Here is a 19,414-nt window from a genome sequence, read left to right on the forward strand (position 1 = left end):
CCTTGGTGTCTGAGCTCAATACATGCTCAGACCAGCAAGTGTGTGAAAAATGTCTTCCGTGCAAGCCTGATGCACCTATTTAAAGCAGAGAACCAACTCTTGAAGTTCAATCTTTGACTTTCACATGTGCACATACATACCTATAGTTCATACACACACAAACTCAGACACATCCACACACTAGAAATGAAAGGAAGAAAGATAAATTAAGACACAGTATGAGGTAATATGTTTAGAAGTGGTTGGGACTGTGACTTGTGTCCTGGTTGATGGTCAGCTTGATTGCATTGTCACCTACAATATTAATGAGGCACAAGTCTGGGTTGGGTATAGGTGAGGGTATTTTCATAAGTAACTACCTGAATGGAGTGGGTGTTCAGTCCTTAGTATGGGCAGCACCATGTCACTGAATAAACAGAACAAGGTAAGAAGGAGCTGAACATCTGTGTCCATCCTTTTCTGTTTCCTAACTGGTCACATTGTGACCAGCTTCTTCACTTCTTGCCATAACTCCTTCATCTGCCATGATGAACTGTAGCTTCAAACCATGAGCCACAAGAGACCCTTCTTCCCACCTGTTGCCCTTATCCGCTATGATGATGACAGAGGTCACAGCTACAGGTAGAATGGTGAGCTGGACTGTGCCGTGGTTGTGTTGTCAACCTAATTCAATCTAGAATCTCCTGGCACATGGGCAGGCCTGTGAGCATCTGGATTGCCTTAATTGAGGTGGGGAGATCTACCCACTGTTAGTCTAGACTTTAAATAGAGAAAGGGGGGAAGCAGCAGCTTGCAGTCATGCTGTTTCTGATTCCATGTGTAATGTGACCAACTCGAAATGCACCGTGACCTGTGAGGCAGAATAAATTCTTTGTCCCTTAAGTTGGTTTTGTCAGCATTGTTATAAGAACAGAAAAGATGCTCAGATGGGATTGGGACCAGGACCTGGAGCCCTATGACGATTAAATTGACTGTGGTTCTTAGGTCACTAGAAAGGTTTGCGGGCTGAACGTAGAAGAGCTTGTTTAAAAGCCATTGGAAGAAGAGCTTAAAGGGCCATTCTGGTGGGAGCTTGGAAACTAAGAATGCTGAAAGAAACATGGGCAGTGGGGCCTGATTCATAAGTTTCATAGAGGAATAGGGACTCTGTGTATAGCTGGGCTAGGTACCGCCGTGGGACCCTGAAAGGCAACCTGGTTCCCAGTTGAGGAGGTTTGAATCCCTGGTGACCCTGAAAGGGAGGGTAGGTGTTTCACCTGACTCCCAGGAAACCAGGGTGGTCTCTAGCCACAGCCCTCCATAGATTTGTGGCCATCAGTCATATAAGGGCAATGCTCCAAGCCCCTCCACAGGTCTTGTAGGCTCAAGACAGATCTCCATTATAAAAAGGCCTGGAGACTTAGCCAATAACTTTTCCTTCCCAGACACTCCTCCCTGCAAAGTATTTAATCTCAGGCCCACTCTGAGAACTGAGGTACAGTTTTACTCATCCACTTTCCACCATGACAGTAAAAGCCTTAAAACCACAGACTGTCTTTTTTTCACTGGGATCTGCCATGGGGTGCCATAGAGAAGGCCTTCACCTTCTGTAGAGCCTTCTAATCTCCTGAAAAAAGCCTCTCTGTGCTCCAAGCCACCTCTACCACCAAACCCACCACTGCCATCAAGCCAAAGATTATCCTGGTGGGGGACCAGCCAGAGCGTTACCCCCTAGTCCCCAGGCTAGATGCAGTCTGGGTAGGTTGGGGGGGGGGCGATGATGGGACTCTGTTCTCATCTCTGCTGTGTTATCCCAGAGTGCCTGGATGCCTAAGAGCCTGAGAACCAGAAGGCCCCAACCTCCTTGCAGGTCCGGGGACCCCCAACCAGCTCTTGCTGTGTCCTGTACCACAGACAGTACTTCTCCACCCACTGAGCGTTGTCCCATGGCTTCCCACTGCCCGACACCCTCCCAGTGGCAGAATGGGGTAAGTATGGTCAACTTCCCTGAATCCTGCCTCCCCTAGTGGCCTGACCCCTTTGGCAGATCGGACATGGGACCAATACCCCTACAGTGCTGTTCATGTGACATTTTGGCAGATAATCTGGTGGCTTCCTTCTGCCCAAATACAGAGAATCTGAGTGAAGATGAGGTTCGTGTGCTGATTTGCTTTCAGAGGAAGTTGGAAGACAGAAAAATGTTCAGGCTGGTGCTGAGAAACTGCAAAGGTGTTTGGGGCCAAAATCCTTATCCTGTATGGTAATAATCCAAATTTATTTAATGGAAGAAAGCACACGCTAAAGGGGCTCTCTGCTTCTAGAAAGCAGTGCCCAGGAAGACATTTCCCACGGTGGGCGCATAGAAGCTGATACAACTGTGGGCCAGAGAGGACCGGCTCCGTCCTGAGCTAGCATCAGGGTTTGGGGATGTAACAAGCTGTAGGAACTGTGGGGTCCAGAGATGGACAAGGCGTGTAAGTGTGGAGGGAAGCATTTGAACAGCAGACAGTCCACGTGTGTATTAGAGAAAGGGGAGGAGGAGGAGAGAAAAGGAAGGATTGATCGGGTTTCTCTAGAGGAACAGAAGTTACAGAATAATTATATATGGGGTTTATTAGAGTGACTTACAGGCTACCGTTTGGCTAGTCCCAACAGTAGCTGTTTCCTGATGGAATCCAAGAATCTGATGGTTGCTCAGTCCTTGAGACTGTAACACCAGAGAAGAGTGCCTTGGCAGCAGGGTGCATGAACTTGCCAGGGAGAGTGAGGATGAGCAGGCAAAAAAGGAAAAGCTTCATTCTTCCATGTCCTCTCATGTGGGCTGCCACCAGAAGGTGGCCCAGAATCAGGGTGGGTCTTCCCACCTCAAATGACCCAATCAAAACAATCCTTCATGGGTGTGCTCTGTTGCTTGGTCCTTAGTTGATTCCAGGTGTAGCCAAGTTGAAATCAAGATTAGCCGGATGTAGATCTCTCCTGAGAGACACAGCCAGAATACAGCAAATACAGAGGCGAATGCCAGCAGCAATCCACTGAACTGAGAACAGGACCCCCGTTGAAGGAATCAGAGAAAGGACTGGAAGAGCTTGAAGGGGCTTGAGACCCCATATGTACAACAATGCCAACCAACCAGAGCTTCCAGGAATTAAGCCACTACCTAAAGACTATACATGGACTGACCCTGGACTCTGACCTCATAGGTAGCAATGAATATCCTAGTAAGAGCACCAGTGGAAGGGGAAGCCCTGGGTCCTGCTAAGACTGAACCCCCAGTGAACGTGATTGTTGTGGGGAGGGCGGCAATGGGGGGAGGATGGGGAGGGGAACACCCATAAAGAAGGGGAGGGGGAAGGGTTAGGGGGGTGTTGGCCTGGAAACCGGGAAAGGGAATAACACTCGAAATGTAAATAAGAAATACTCAAGTTAATTAAAAAAAAAAAAAAAAGATTAGCCATCACAGAGATCTAGGAAGAACTAACCCTGAAGAAGCCAAGGGACAGTTTATGGAAAGACAGGAGGTAAGGGCCCAATGTCAGCCATAGTGGCCACCTATGAACAAGCTTGTCGCTATAGGATTTATGGAGAAAAAATTAGCATTGCCGCATCTTCTTTCTTGTTCAAACAGGGCATCTGCTCAATCTGTTGCCATAAACGAGTATCTAAATGGAAAGATCTCCATGGCCTGATGTTGGTAACTGTCCCAGGTTGCTGCACCATGCTCAGTGTGTGCACAGAGAGAACCCTGCACATGCTTGTGTGCGCTCATCCATTGCATACAGCAGTGAGGGCTGTACAGTCAGGAGGTGGGAACGACCAGCAGTTGATAAGCGAGGGACCTCACTTTGGAACCCCTTAAGAAGGAGTGGTATCCTCAGTCTGCTGTAGGTAAACCTCCTTTCCTACAGGAAAAGTTTACTGAACCTCTTTATGAAAACAGACAGATTTCTTTTCATAGAATGGAGTACTCAGCCCTCGTAGAGGTTCTGTGCTCTGGGGATGCCCGCTGGCTTCTTGCTGCCAGTGATGGCCAGGTAAAGTATACTTACCAGAACATTTATGCATGAGTTTATTGAATTTCCACAGTGATACATACCAGAAAGAAGTTCTCCCCGCTTTACAGGGTAGGACATGAAGGTATAGGGAGGTTAAATGACCAGTCACAGAGCTCGTGACTGAGCTCAGATTAGAAGCAATTAAGAAGGGCTGTTTGTCGGGCTGGAGAGATGGCTCAGCGGTTAAGAGCACCCGACTACTCTTCCAGAGGTCCTGAGTTCAATTCCCAGCAACCACATGGGGGCTCACAACCATCTGTAAAGAGATCTGATGCCCTCTTCTGGTGTGTCTGAAGACAGCTGCAGTGTACTTATATATAATAAATGAATAAATCTTTAGAAAAAAAGAAGAAGGGCTGTTTGTCAATCAAGACTAGGCTGTGCAGTTAAACAGCCACTTCTTGTTGTCAACATCTCCTACTTAGGGGGGTCACTTGCAGTCCAGGCTGAGGGACACGTGATTAGAGAATAATGACCTGTATATGAATGTGACCACAAGGAGAAGCTGTTAGATCTTTGTCAGCACCAGAGTGTTCAATGACTGAAAGTGTTCCTAAAGACTTAGACATGTTCATATCTTCAAATAAGGTTCAGCACCAAGGGCTGTCATGTCTTTTAGCTTTGTTAATCAATGTATCAGTGCCTTAATGTACATGTGTCCACATGACTACAGAAGGACAGAAGTGCTAGGTGTGCGGGAGCTGGAGTTAAAGGCAGTTATGAGCCACTCGATGCGGGTGCTGGGGACTGCACTGGAGTCTTCTGCAAGAATGGTATGCAGTCTTAGCCACCAAGCCATCTGTGCCGGCCAAGTTTCTCCTATATTGTAGCAATGTTTTCTTGCAGAACCCATGTAGTGACAGTTTTAAATTAACTCAGTTTCTCCTCCCATGTACTTCCTGCTTCTAGGACAAAGTACCTGGAACATAAGTGTTTGCTGGTCACAGCTGGGATTCCTAACCATATGCACCCCGTGTCCTATGCAGGTGCCAGGCAGGTGGGATCCAGTCACTGCCACTCTGCTTCTTTGGCTTTGTGCTTAGCATCACACTCCGTGTTCACATCCTTGGGCTTCATCGTCTAAATGGTGTGCCCTGTGGCAGGGTTTCTCCAGAAGCTAGGTTGCAATAAAGGAGGATTACACAGGGCAATTTGTGTGTGTGTGTGTGTGTGTGTGTGTGTGTGTGTGTGTCTGTGTCTGTGTGCGCGCGCGTGTGTGTGTCAGTGTCCGGTATTATGCATGCTAAAGATACAATCTGACTTATTTACAAGTCAGAGAAATAAAAGTGACAAAAGAAAGAAGGTGGAGGCTGACGTTTGAGCATCATTGAAGATCAGAGCTCAGCAGAGGGAATATGGAGAGCCACAGGGGTGCAGGATAGACCTTAGCTCCCATGGCCAGGGTAGCTTTGATGTTCAGCTATGATTAGCAGGATTCTCTATCTCGAGGCTCACAATAACTAATTCAAAGCTAACCTTCAAGTCTGTATTCCAAATATGCAAAAGACACTGTGTGGAAGGTTGTATTAATATGTGAGTCTTTGTATGTGTGAGTCTTTGTATGTTTTCTTTGAATAGAACATGGTCACGCCTAAGCACAAAGGATGTTGAAAAATACATTTATTCCAACCATCATATATCCATTCTTGGATGAAATGAACCAATTATGAAGCAGCTCCCAAGAGTCTCCTTTTCAGAATATGCTGTTTTTACTGTTCTCACTTTAGGGTTTTAATGGCTACCACTATAAAGAAATGATTTTAGAGTCATTATTCTTAGATATCAAGCCCAGTTTTGCACATGACATCAACACTATTTGTATTGTTAGTGATAATCATTCTTTTTCTCAAAAATCTAGGTGTAACAGCAGAGGCTTGTGGTAAGATCACAATGGGGAAAAAAGGCTAACTAGAGGCAGAGTGAGACTGTCTCAGAAACATAAGGTGGGGGGAGGGCCCTTTCCTCAGACCTGAAGAACTTCCTGCCTAAGCTTCAGATGCTCTGTTTAGTGACTTCCCTTGTGACCAGCTGTAGTGCTGTTGGACACTTTGAGGCTCCTTAACTCTGAGAAAACAGAATAAACCCTTACTGGCTTGAAATTGAACAGTTGTGTTCCTGGGAATTATTTTCTTTATTGTTGCCCTGCTTTCCTTTGGGACGGTGGGAAGCGACTCTGGTCCTTCCCTTATAGCCCTTCCAAGGAAGCCGTAGGTTTACATGGTCTGCCTTGTATGACATCAGACTCCTGTATAACATAGTTTCTCTTTCCTTTTTGTTTTTAATTAATTGGTTTTGGTTGTCCTAGCCATTAAGTTACTGTTTTTCATCTAGGGCATCTCTGCCTTGGTGTTATGAGGATTTATTTCTGTACAAGTCCATTCGTTCAGTACTGTAGGCTTCCTATATATTTTGTAATTTAGCTTTCTGTCATAATCTTCCTACTGTTGTGTCAGGTGCTGGGTGTAGAATTAGTGCTCCTACAGGACTTTTGTTTGACATTAAAAAATAGACCGGAGGCCATCTAGCATAAATACTAGGGCCTTGGGTCCATGAAATGCAAATCATTATTTTTGCCAAAAGCTGTAGGCAGCCCCTCAGTGTCATAGAGGCCCATGGGCCCTGCTGCTGTTGATGATTAAATACTCTGCTTGTCTTCTGGGCATTATAGTGATTGAGAATATTTCCCATTAATTGGATGTGTACAGAAGGCATCGTCTCTGTAGTGACAGGCAGCATGTGACCTCCTGATTCAGGTTCCTCCCTCAGAATATGTATAACCACTAACAGGCCAGGAGGAGATTCTATGTCATAAGGAGACGTAGGGACACTTAATTTTCTTATTTTGTCAGACCATAGGGAGAGAATCTTAAAAGTTGTTCCTAATTTAATTTGGTTCCTTTTTTAGATCACTATATTAATGTGGTCAACACTATCTTTCTCAGGCTACATCCTTTACCAATTAACACTTTATGCCCTGAGAGGCATACTTAACATGAGTTTCTTAAATATTTATTGATTTGTTTATGTTTTTATGAGACAAGGTCTATGTAGTGTGGCCTTGAACCTCTAAACCTTCTACCTGCATCTTAAAATCTTTGAGATTTCAGCCCTCATCATCACACTAGGCAACGATCCTGTTGAATAGTCTAAACATTGTAGTGCTAGAAACATTTCATCTTCTTTCTCTTTCCTCTAGAATGGCAGTTCTCAACATCTCGGTCACAACCATCAGAAAAACACACATTTCTGATAATTTTAGGAACTGAGACACTGCTCAGCAGCAAAATTATATCTATGAAATAGCAATAAAAATAACTTTATAGTTGGGGTAACCACAACATGAGGAACTGTGTTAAAGGATTGCAGCATTAGGAAGGTTGAGAACCACTGCTCTAAAATACAGAAGTGAAGGAAAACCACTAAGGGACGCATGGTTTGGGCAGTTTAATTAACATGATCACGAGCATGTGGTACTGGAAGGTGCTTTCGATCCCCATTTATGTTCAGCTGAAGGCCCAATGAATTAGTTCCTGCATTCAGGTATTCCCATCTTCTCTCCTGCCCTCCCCAGCTCTTCCCACCTGTCTCACCTTCCTCTTTCCTTCTCTCTCTCTCTCTCTCTCTCTCTCTCTCTCTCTCTCTCTGTGACTAGGGAAGTCTATTGATTTTCTTTTTCTTCTCTCTATGTGTGTGTGCTCATGCATGTGTATGAGTGGATACATGTCTGGCATCTATATGCACGTATGGCATGTGTGCATGCATGCCTGTGGAAGCCTGAAGTCTCCCTTGGGTGTCCTTCCACAGACACTGTCCACTTAGCTTTGTTTAGACTTTTGATTTTCTTTGGTGCGTCCTGGTGAGAAGTTAGTTGTCCATTTTAAAGATAACTGTTTTAGACTCTCAAAGAGCTTTAGCAGATTCATAAGTAATACTATATAAATTTTAAAATGAACAACTAAAGAAAACATACTAAAGCAAGTAAATACTGGTTGGACTCACACACTTAGGTAGAGAGCTGCTGAGTTCATGGAGGCTCAGGACAAACAACAGTTATGTAGAAACAATCAGAATTGGATAGTGAGAGGGAGATGCTGGTTCCGTAGCTAAAGGCACTGGCTACTGAATTAAGTAACAGTGAGAATCAAGCTATGATTTCAGCGCAGTGGCTGACAGTGCAGGGCTAGAGTCCAGTGAGCCAGGCTTCAGTCCTAGCTAAAGTGTTGAGCAAGTTGTTAGTAAAATGAGGACAACATTCTTCTTCCAAACTTTTCCAGTTCTTATGAGAATTAAATGAAGTAGTGTGTGCCAGACTTCCCATGGTCAACACTCATTCAAGGGTGGTGGCTGTTTTACCCCTAGTAATAGTAATGACAGCAAAGTCAGCCACGGTGTGGTGCACAGTCACAGACAAATTCTAACAAATCAGAGCAAAACTCAAATTAGCTTCAACATAGATAGATAGATACACACATGCATGCACACAGACACATACATACACATAGATGAAGAGAACCATATTGAAGGTATTCCCTTTGTTCATTTATTAACAAGTCTTTATAAGATGTCTCCTTTGGTTGCAAACATCATTTATTGGGCTTAACTCACCTAAAACATGCTATAACCGATACTGCCTATTAATTAATGCACACTGATGTCTGTAAGAGTGATGCCATCGGTTAGACTTTTCAGGGAAAAATAAGATTGTTTTTTCAGAACCACAATTTCATCACCATTTCTAGACCCATGCCTTTCATGTTCAGCTGAAGCCCTGGTAACTTAACATGAATCCACACATTTCACATTCTCTGGTTCTCACCTTCCCTCCCTGCTTCCACCTCTTCTCTGTCCCTCTCCTTCTTTTCCCTCCCTAGGATGACACCCAGCCTTCATGGCCACAGTGGTACCAGCTTCTACACACTGCGTTGTCCCTGCCCTTGTACACTTTTGCTTTCCTAAATCTCCCTATATCGATACACTGATGGGAACTTTCTGAATGAATTCATTCTCATTGAAGGTTTGGTGAATAGGCGTGGGGACTCATCCTTCTTAATTACAATAGGTGTTTGGATAAGGTCTTACAGTTCTAAAGTAAAAGAAAAGTATCAGAATACTAGGCTAGGGACATGAAAAGCCAATCTATGAGAGTTGGAGGCATGAATGTAGTGGGAAGCATCCTCCAGAAATTCCTGTGTGAGAAGCTTGGTTCTAGTGTGAAGGTGAGGCCGCTGAGCCCTCTGAGGTAGAGCCTTCCAGGAAGCATTAAGTCATTGACTTAGAGGAGACTGAGGAGGTTTCACTAGGCCTGGGCTAGTGTCCTCAAGAGTGACTGCTGCAAAGAGAGAGAGCTTGCCTTTGAGTCTCACTCTGTTCCAGGTGTATGATATGACCCCTCCCTGTGTGTAACCACTTGCTATCCTCTTTGACATCATGCTATGATATAGCCAGAAGTCCTTGCTGGGATGCCAACTTCATGCTGTTTGCACTTTCTAGGCACCAAAGCCATGATCCAAGTAAACCTCAACTTAATATGTCAGCTTCTAGTATTTTGTTACAGCAACAGAAAAAGAACTCTATAAGAAGATACATTTGTTCAGGAATCTCTGCACCTGTGGTCCCTGAGCAGATGCATCGTTTTGGAAGGGACTCAGTAAGTTGTAGGGAAGCTACTAGGCTATGGAGTGGTGGTGACCCGGGGAACATTGAGGGAACATTGCCTTCTCTCTGGCAGCACTCAGGGAATAGTAATGCTTAGATTGTATCTGCCATTATCTGACATTCCTGTTAGCTTAGAAGTAAACAAGAAGAAAACAATGTTCTAGAGGTTCCTGCCGAGGGCCAGAGTGAATTTTGAGCATAGTTTGCTAGTGGTGAATTATATTCAGGACACTCATGGCTTGGCTGTTGTCCAGAGCCCTACGAGATGTAATCAGTTTCAGTTAATTCCAAACAATAGGCTGTGGCAGGAACCTGGCTAAGCTGCGGGTGACGGCTCCCACGCTGCTGATCTAAGTTGTCGAAGGAGTTTGACGCATACTCAGACCTGATACCAGTTTGAGTCAGCTGGCTGAGCTGTAACCCATTGCTGGTAAACCCTGCCACTCTGTGTGTGAGAAGGGAAGGCATGGCCTGTATGCAGCTCAATCCCTGTCTGACTAAATACATTGCTGCCTGACTCCAGGGCCCTTCGTGACTTGCTGGGGCACAGTTCAGCCCCTGCAGCCCTCAGGCCCATGCTGGTCATCTGGCCTCATCCCAGCTGGGGCTGCTGATGGCCTGTGGTCTGTTTTGGTGATGTTTAGTGAGAAATACTTGAATGGTTGGTTTCATGGTCATGTCTATATGCTCAGCTCCTGATAGTTTCTTAGGAAACTCTTTGCCTGGTATGGTTGAGGCTAAGGGAAGGCAGGGTTACATCGTATCAGCATTAGTCATCTTTGCTTGCACTCTGAGTAGATCATTCACCGTGAATATTGACTGGAAGAGTGATCTGACGCTGAAAGCATGAGGATACATACAAGGAAAACAGCAGTTTGTTTTAAGGAAGTTTTGTTTTAAAGTCTGGAGATAAATTATGATTTAATTTTTTTCTGCCATTGGCCTTTGAGCATTAGCAATAGCATATCTTATCAATTGTACATACACACGCTGATGGAAACTTATTAGGTTTCTGGAACTGATGTCAATGCTTTACTCTCAGGTGATATGAAGTCCTTGTAAAGTACATTTCTCAGTTCAGCAGACGAAAGGATGTCCTTCCCGGACAGGACCAAGTCCCAAGGGGAAAGTGATGCAGGGTGATTATTAACTTACTCTCTCCTGTGTGTCTTGGGAGGTTTAGCAGCAGTGATTTGATAGGAATAGCCTTTGTGTCCTTTCTGTAAATGAGTGTATGTTCAAAAGCCAGAATGCCCAAGTCTTGAGGCACAGAAATCAGATGATTCTCTTTTCTACATACTCCTGTCAAATTCCACCCTTCTTGTCTCATAAGCTTTAGTCTCTAAATTTCCTGGCTAATTGGCTCCTTATTTGTACATATCTCTACTCTCCAGTAACCAAAATTTTGTCTTCCAAATAGTATTTGCCCAAAATAATCCTGATTTGTGGTTTACTTTGCAGTTAGGTTTTCATTTATGCTACGGTGGCGAGAAGAAACGATAATCAGGGCAGCGATTGGTGTTTAGTGTACTGTTGACCACACCTACTTAACTTCTGTGTGGCATAACTAGGGGCACATCCATTCTGGTCTCCTCATTTTTCACAGTTGCCATTCTTGGGTGGTGTGTGAGTTACCACATGGTGAGATGTACAGTGGCCTCACAAGAGGAAGCCCTAGTGCTGGAAGAAAGGTTTGGGATATTAACATGTGATGTTCTCTTTCTTACTAATTGCTAGGTGAAGGTGGTAAAGGTAATTAAATACGGAGTTTGGCAGTTATGTTTTAGCCAGAGAAATAGGTTTTCTTATAGATTTTACTATATATGTATCGCTAGTTTATATTTCACAGTTATGTGATATAGAATGACTTTGGAAACATGTCAATAAAGCATCTAAACATTTGAAGCAATTTTCTTGTCTGGATGGACTCTAAAACAGCATGAGAGGTGGCATGAGACTGTGCAGCTCTGACAGCCTCATTTAGTAATTGAGGCGGTTTCCAGAAAATTGTGAGATATCGAATTATATCTTCACAATTTAGTTAGGTTATATTTAGTTAGGTAGGTAGTTGCTTGGTTATGATTGTGGGGCAGGTGTTAATTATGAGAACATGATGACTCAAGGGCATCTGTGTCACCAAAAGTGACCTCTCCTTATTAGAATGCTGTCTTACGGCTCAGTGGGACTTCTTCATACACTGATCACTGTTTGGAACTTATATAACATTGTATCGGTTCACTCCTTTGCTTAGTCATTCCTCATGAGGAAACACTTGGATTCTTTCCAGTTTGCTAGCAGCTTGTAAGGGTTCTGCATGAGTTCTTTTTTCCTTTCTTGCTTTTGAGGTGGAAGCCATAGCCACAGGTTACACTTTACAATTAAATAGAAATGTATGTATGCCGTCATTATAGCTAATACATAAATGTCGGATAATATGAAACAATGATTGGATACATTTGTATTTTACTGTTTTGTGGGTTCATTGTACATATAGTTAAAATACACAATTTTAGCCTGTGTGGGGTTAATTCCTTTGAAGTAGGCTGTGACAGATTTCCAGTTGAAGGTAAGGAACAAGCCTGTTAGATTTGATCTGAAATAAACTAATTTTTCTAGTTTCAATGTGAACCTCACCTTTTGAGTGACAGGACTTGAAACAAACTTAGAGGTCCCCTTCATACTAAAACGCTAGCTACCCTTAATGACTTGGACACTGTTATTTCTGTTTCGCGGGATTGTATGAATTATCGTTATATCTTTGCTTTTATGGTATAGTTGTGCTCTTATCACAGTTTATTCCATGCTGAGTCACAGACAGGAGAGCAGCAGTCCATGTTTTTATTATTCCTGTGAGAAAAGGCAGACTTTCATGATGCATTTTCCAGGAATTCATTGTGGAGAAAAACGGAGACAGCCGGTGTATAAACCAGACACATACGCAGTCTTAAGGAAGATATTATCAGAGAGAATTGTTTCCTTTCCAGACACCCCGGGTTGTTTGGTTGCCTTTATCTGTTATTGGACACGACCTTGTGAATTATGTTGTCCGTTTACGATAGCTACTAATACCAGTGGCGCTCAGAACCTTCTTGGCATGCGTCAGCTCTCTCCTGTTCATCCTTTTCCTGACCCCTCACTCTGTGGTACCTCCTACAACAGGTGTGTTTCTTGTCCATCCAAGGCCCCTATGCCACCTGCATTTCCTCTATGGCCGAAACTTGCTGAAGAAGTTGAACACTTTAGTCCCGCTAGAGCTGTCTTCGTGGTTGCTAAGTCCCCTTCCTTTTCACTCTATTCCTCCATGTTCCTATTAGCCACATCGAATCTTTTCCCTGCAGTTTATCTTCATTCTGTAAGCACCAAAGCGAATCCTCAGCAACAAGACCAGACTTCCCAGAAAGGGCTGCTGTGTCCACCCTCCTCCCACAGCTCACTATACATTAGCCTTTCACCATCCTTCCTATGCCAAGTGTGGCTTGGGGCACAGTCAAGCAGATCCTCATGCACACAAGGGGAGAGGAGTGATAACGGCTGGCCTGGAGCCTCTCGTGTCCTTGTTCCTAAAAGTAGGATCATGTGAGGGAGGACCTGGGCGGAGCTGGTGAGGGCTTTGGCCTACCAGCCTGATTTAGAACCTGCTACATACACACGGGCACTCAGCCGAAATGGAGGGAGAAATAAGGCTAGATTCAGGAATGCAACAGGCCAGAGCAGGAGCTAGGAAGCTGAAGGAAGATGTGAGGCAGTAGGGTCAGTGGACAGGGTTCAGTCACCCTGGCGAGCGAGCCTGGGGATCTGTACATTAAGTTTCCTTTCTTGACTGCTGAAGCAACCTCCCTGTTACTCCCCCTCTTCAACCTTGGTCAGAGTCATCCGTCCATTTCAGGGTCCATTCTGTGCCGTGTCAGGTCTCAGAACTGAGTAGGCATTATCTCTTTTGATCTTCCCAGCATTCAACGGGCATTTATTAGTCGGCTTGCGTTGTCATAACAAAGTACCACACATTGAGTGGCTTAAACCACAAAAATGTGTTTTCTTAAAGTTCTAATAGCTGAAAGTAGAAGAACAAGGTGTCGGTAGATTCTGTCTGGTGAGGACTCTTGCCCTGACTTGCAGATGGCTGCCTTCTCTCCACATCTTCTATGTGTATGAGACTGAGAGGGAGAGCTTGCTGACCTACCTCACCCTGAGGTCAACAGCCCTGTTGAATTAAGGTTTGCCCTTCAGGGCTTTATTTACCACATATATTCCTGGTGAGGGCAAGGCACAGCTCTAATGTCAGGGGATGGGGATCCATTTCATTGTATAACAGCTGGTTAGGGATTATCCTCCATGTACATTAACATCAGGTGCTGAGGGATGCTGCTGTCCTGCTCGTTCTTATAACCATCATCTAACTAATGTCATGAGTTCTTTTGCTTGAAGTATTGATCACTATCCAAATTAGAGAGCAGGGGAAGAGGAGGTGGAGGAAGGGGCAGAGAGAGAGAGAGAGAGAGAGAGAGAGAGAGAGAGAGAGAGGAGGAAGAGGAGGAGGAAGAAGAGGAAGAGGAGGAGGAAGAGGAGGAGGAGGAGGAGGAGGAGGAGGAGGAGGAGGAGGAGGAGGAGGAGGAGGAATTCTGTGGAGTTTCCTTCTTGAAAGGCTTGGTCTTCAGAGTGGGGAGAGTAAGATACCTGGGTTACTTTCCCCAGCTTCAGAGTTATGTGAAAATAGCAGCGTTTTCTATCATTTACCTTCTTTTGATTTTTTTTAATTCACCTGATCTTTTGTTTTATGATGAAATTTATTTTCAGTAACTTTATTCCCTTTTTAGGAAAAAAATCATTTTTTACTGTTTTCATTTATGTTTTGGCCAGCAAACAAAGGCTAGGAAGACATCCTCGGAGAATGCTCTTTTTTCTTTTTCCTTTTTTCTTTTTTTCCAAACAAAGTAAGCCTTCCAGTCTGTCTCTGGAGAAGCTTGCTGGAGGACTGATTTAGTCACCCTTATGACCCATTTTCTGTTCATTGAACCTGACAGGGCTGCCCCATTTCACTCTGAGAATTTGTTTGCCCTTGCTATATATAACAAATGACCTCAAATTTCGTGGCTTGGACTGACATAAATATATTCTCTCAATTTCTATAGATAGAAACTTGGTACCAGTCACTTCTTGTCCTGGTTGGGGTTACTATTGCTGTGATGAAACAGTATGGCCAAAAGCAAGTTGGGAAGGAAAGGGTTATTTAGCTTATTTTTACTCATAGTAGATCATCATTGAAGGAAGCCAGGGCAGGAACGTGGAGGCAGGAGCTGGTGCAGAGGCCATGGAGGGGTGCTGCTTACTGGCTTGCTCCTCATGTTTTGCTCAGCTTGATTTCTTCCAGAAACTAGGACCACCTGCCCAGGGTGGTACTACGCACAGTGGACTGGGTCTTCCCACATCAATCACTAATGAAGACAATGACCTACAGGCTTGCCTACAGCCCAGTCTTACAGAGATGTTTTCTCAGTTGAGGATTTCCTCTCTGGTGACTGTAGTTTGTGTGGAGTTGACATAAAACTAGATAGAACCTTCTTCTCCTCAACTTTTCCTGAGTGTAAGATCGATATGGTCAGGGCTATGTTCTCAGCAGGGCTTAGTATCCTCTTACACAACCTCGGAGGATGGGTATGGTTCAGCGTCTTGTGGTTTCTCGATTGTTCCTGCTGGCTTATTGACCTGGACCAATCTCAGATCCTAGAGGTTACTCACAGCTCCTCACCACTGCCCCACAGAGACTTCCAGCATGGATGTTTGTTGTCTTTCGGGCCAGCCTCAGCATGCTCTCTGACTCCCTTCTGCTGGCAACCTTTGGAGATACACTGCTCTTAGCAACAGGCTCACTCTGTTGATCCAGGCCCATCGGAACATTGGTTTTCATTGTAATGCTCATAGATTTGGGTCCTTAACCACATCTGTAGAATCTCTCATCATCATCACCTGGATATGTATTTAGTTGACTGGGGGAAACTGTCTCTTTAATAGGAATTGGTTTGGGAACTCTCTTTGAGTTCTGCCTGGAATATTCATTCTGTCTTGGGCTTGACTAAGCTCAAATATAAGGTAGAAATGGCAACTTAGAAGCTAGAAGTCAAGACTGGTGGTAAATGGACTGGATGGAGTTTGGGCTTTGCTAGATGTAATTGACTTGTATATTTGTTCTTTAGTTTAGATGTCAGCAGTGTATTCTGTTCCTTTGCTTTTTGTGTTTATAGCAACCCAATGTCTTCTAGTGTGTTGTTTGCCTGAGTTTCAACATTATTCAGGAAAATCTTGACTGTTATCAAAAGTCTTAGCTGGAGTTTTTGTTTCAACACTTAAGTATGGTAGGTCGATAGTAATCGCTTTCTGTATTTATAAGTTGCCTTTCTTAAAAGAGGATCTTCGTAGACAATGCAATGCCTTTTGAATTCAAATGAGGGCTCACAGAGTTCAAATGAGGGCTCACACACCTCTACTCTACAGTGATCAGCAGGCAATTTGCGTGTGACTTGTAAACTGGTCAGACTTTTGAAGAAAATACAGCTGAGAGGTTGTGAAAGAGCAGGGAGGATAGATAATGCTTAGCAAAGAAATACACTGCCGATGTGTCCTTCCCAGAGGACAAGTGCCTCTGAGCATGGGAACAACATGATCCTACTGTCACACAGGTCATAGTAGACTGAAGCACTTTCATAAATATGATAACACTTCCTTCCTTTTATCGTGTTTTAGTTTGTTACTGTTAGTTTGCAGTGCTGGGGATTGGGCCCAGGTTCAGGTATTTCAGGCAAGAGTTCTAGCTCTAAGCTAATTAATTCCTCAGCCTTTTCTCTCTTCATTGGAACTTGACTAGGTTTAAAGAATAAAACACAGGACTTAAAGTTGACTCAGGGAATTTCTGTATGGGTGACCAGAAACCACTCATGTTATGGGGGGAAAGATAAAGGAGAAAGGAAAAGACTGAGAGGAGGGACATCAAAGGAATCTGCTGAGGCACGCAAAGTTAAGGAAGAAAACACCTGAACAGTTTACAATTCACTGAGTGACCTGAACTAAGGAAAGACTGTTGCAGGAAGAACCTAGTGTCCACGATCTCTGCTGAATCTGCCTTACCCCCTCCTCCTGCCAACCAGGTTTACCTGTGGACTGTGGGTCCTGCAAAGGCAGGTTTCCTAGCTCTAGAACCCAAGCATGGGCATGTGCTTGTCAAATGAATAGAGAGATGGATAGTCAGTACAGTTTATATGTCAAGTAGCGCTAGAACAGAAAGTAACATTTAAGGAGTTGCCTGTTATGAGGTCAGAATTTCATCAGCACTTTGGGGCAGGAGCCACAATGCAGAGGATTTACCAATAAGTGAGTGGTGAGGAGTAAAATCAGGGTGTAGTCTGTTCGTGCAGACGTTTGGAAGGTAAGTGTTTGGAACCAGTTAGGGAAACGGGATGGAGGAGTTAGGCAACATGTACGGAGTTGACTTGTTCCTTAATTGCAAGAGCAGAGTGCCAAGGATTGCAAGGGAGACTCCAGGAGTGTTTAATTGCAAGGGGAAAGTGCTTACAGCAAAGGGGAAAGCCTAGGTTGGAGGCTGGAGTCTGAGGATGCTGCAGAGAGGAGCAAGGCAATAAAACTATCCGTTGTGGGACTAGGGCCCACCTACACAGAAGAGTAAGAGGCAGAAAATATATTTCAGAGCATCCGGGAGGAAAAATACACAAAATTAAGCCAAACTTTTCAAAGATTTGTGCCTGAAGGTAAAATGGTGGCATGGCCAGACAGCGTCTGCCTTTCTGGTTATGAAGATGATGGTGTACCTGGTAAATACTCGCTGGCTTCCTTTTATCGGCCTAAGTTTCCCCTTGTCTCAGAGCTGCCACTGTTCTATCCTGAGAGGGTCTGGCATCTTCTAGCTTCAGTACTAATAAAAGACGTACATAAAATCAAACCCAGTATTCAGAATTATACCTTTTGGGTTTAAGGCGGTAGCCAGCTGAAGCGGCTCATTGCTGAGCTAACCAGAAAGGTTTTATTTTATAGGGACACATGCAGCCTGATATCACAAGTAGTCCTACCTCATGAAGCCAGCCAAGTCACCTAGGAAAGCACCTGCCTTGTTATCAGGCCAACACAAGCTGCCTACAAGTTCAGCACATGAAAGACTCATTCATATGAACATACGGTTGGTTTGGGACAGCTGTTCATTCATCCAAGAAAAAAAGGGAAAACCTAATCTCAAAAAATATTGTGCTGCTGTTATTAAAAAAAAATAACCAATCTCGGTTCAAGTTGATAAACCCAAAGAAATCAAATATGAGCAGTTCATGTGTGACATTTTCACTATCTAGAAAAAAAGGCCATGAGGATACAAAAATTCATTTTAGGATGCTTATTTGTGAATTGTAAACTCAATTACTTTTTAAATCTTTTAATCTGTAAAGTTTACAGTGTGGCAGATTGTCCACACATCACATACAAAGAGATGATGCCTAGTGAGGGTTATTCTGATGAAATAGAACAAAACTGAAATGGCATGTTAGGGACCTTTCCCATTGAAATGCTAATTCTGTGAGTGTTTATGTGTGTTAATATTTGTGATTGAAGTTCATTATAGATTTTATTTTAGCATCGCTCCTTTTATCAGCAGCCATCTCAAGCAATACATGAGAATGTATTATTGATGCTCAATTAATTTCTCAGCTGAGCAGGTGGCACAAATCTATAACTGTGGTACTTGGGAGGTGCAGACAGAGGGTAGAGAATCCAGGGCCAGCACAAGCTGTATGGTTATTTCAAGACCATCTTGTGTTACATAGCCACATGCTACCATTAAAGATTTTATTTTTAATACTAAGTTAGATCATTTTTTTTATTTAGTGTTATTTTATGTGCATTGCTGTTTTGCCTGCATGTATGTTGGTATAAATAGAATTACCAAGGGTGTAAGTTGCTGTGTAAGTGCTAGGAATTGAACCTGGGTCTTCTGGAAGGGCAGGTAGTACTCTTAACTGCTGAGCCATCTCTCCAGCCCACTAAGTTAAATCTGTAGCTTCTCATTTACCAGTAAATTCTACATCCCATGACTGGAGTCTAGGACCAGTTATAGTCCATTCAGATACATTGTGCATATAGGGAATGCTCAAAATAGGAAAATTCTTATTTTCTTTATAGAATTGTTCAAAACAGAACACAGACAATTGCTGAAACAAGACCTAGTACCTTATGTGTCCTCAGTGTTTTGTTTTGGGATAAGGTCTTGTTGGTTGCCCAAGCTGGCTTTGAACCTACAGTCTTCCTATGTCGTCCTCCTGAGTGCTACATTAAAGACAGGCATGCCCCATCATGCCTAGTCCCAATATATAAGTTTTGTTTGGGCAGGAGGAGACTATGTGTATATATATATAATATATATATGATTCATATTTATATATAGTCATAATATATCAACAGATATGTTTTATATATAATTATTTGATATATATTTTAAGGTTTGGATGATGAAAATGAAGAACATATATTTGACATAATAGGCATAATTCTGGTAAAGGGAATGGAATGACTCTATTTAGGACAATATTTACTTGTTGAGATTCAAAGCTCGGTATCCCTCTTCATTGAAATTAGTTGTTAAAATTAATTTGTATGTTCTGTGCTTTTAGGGATTTCATTTTTGTTTTACACACAAATATATGTTCTTGAAAATATTACTCCCAGTTAATGGAGGCAGT

The 19,414-nt window shown here is 43.4% G+C and overlaps 1 protein-coding gene across 7 annotated transcripts in view; it reads left to right on the top strand.

Moving 5' to 3' along the window:
- Cdkal1 (CDK5 regulatory subunit associated protein 1-like 1) overlaps nucleotides 1–19,414 on the top strand; it is a 552,607-nt gene that overhangs the window by 354,300 nt on the left and 178,893 nt on the right. Inside the window, exon 12 of one of the 7 annotated variants that reach the window (XM_063276598.1) lies at nucleotides 1,850–3,249. Coding sequence (XP_063132668.1) covers nucleotides 1,850–2,006 — 157 coding nt within the window. The 3' untranslated portion in view covers nucleotides 2,007–3,249. 7 annotated transcript variants of the gene reach the window in all.

This window comes from Rattus norvegicus, chromosome 17 (assembly GCF_036323735.1).
Source record: "Rattus norvegicus strain BN/NHsdMcwi chromosome 17, GRCr8, whole genome shotgun sequence".
NCBI classification, from domain to species: Eukaryota; Metazoa; Chordata; class Mammalia; order Rodentia; family Muridae; genus Rattus; species Rattus norvegicus.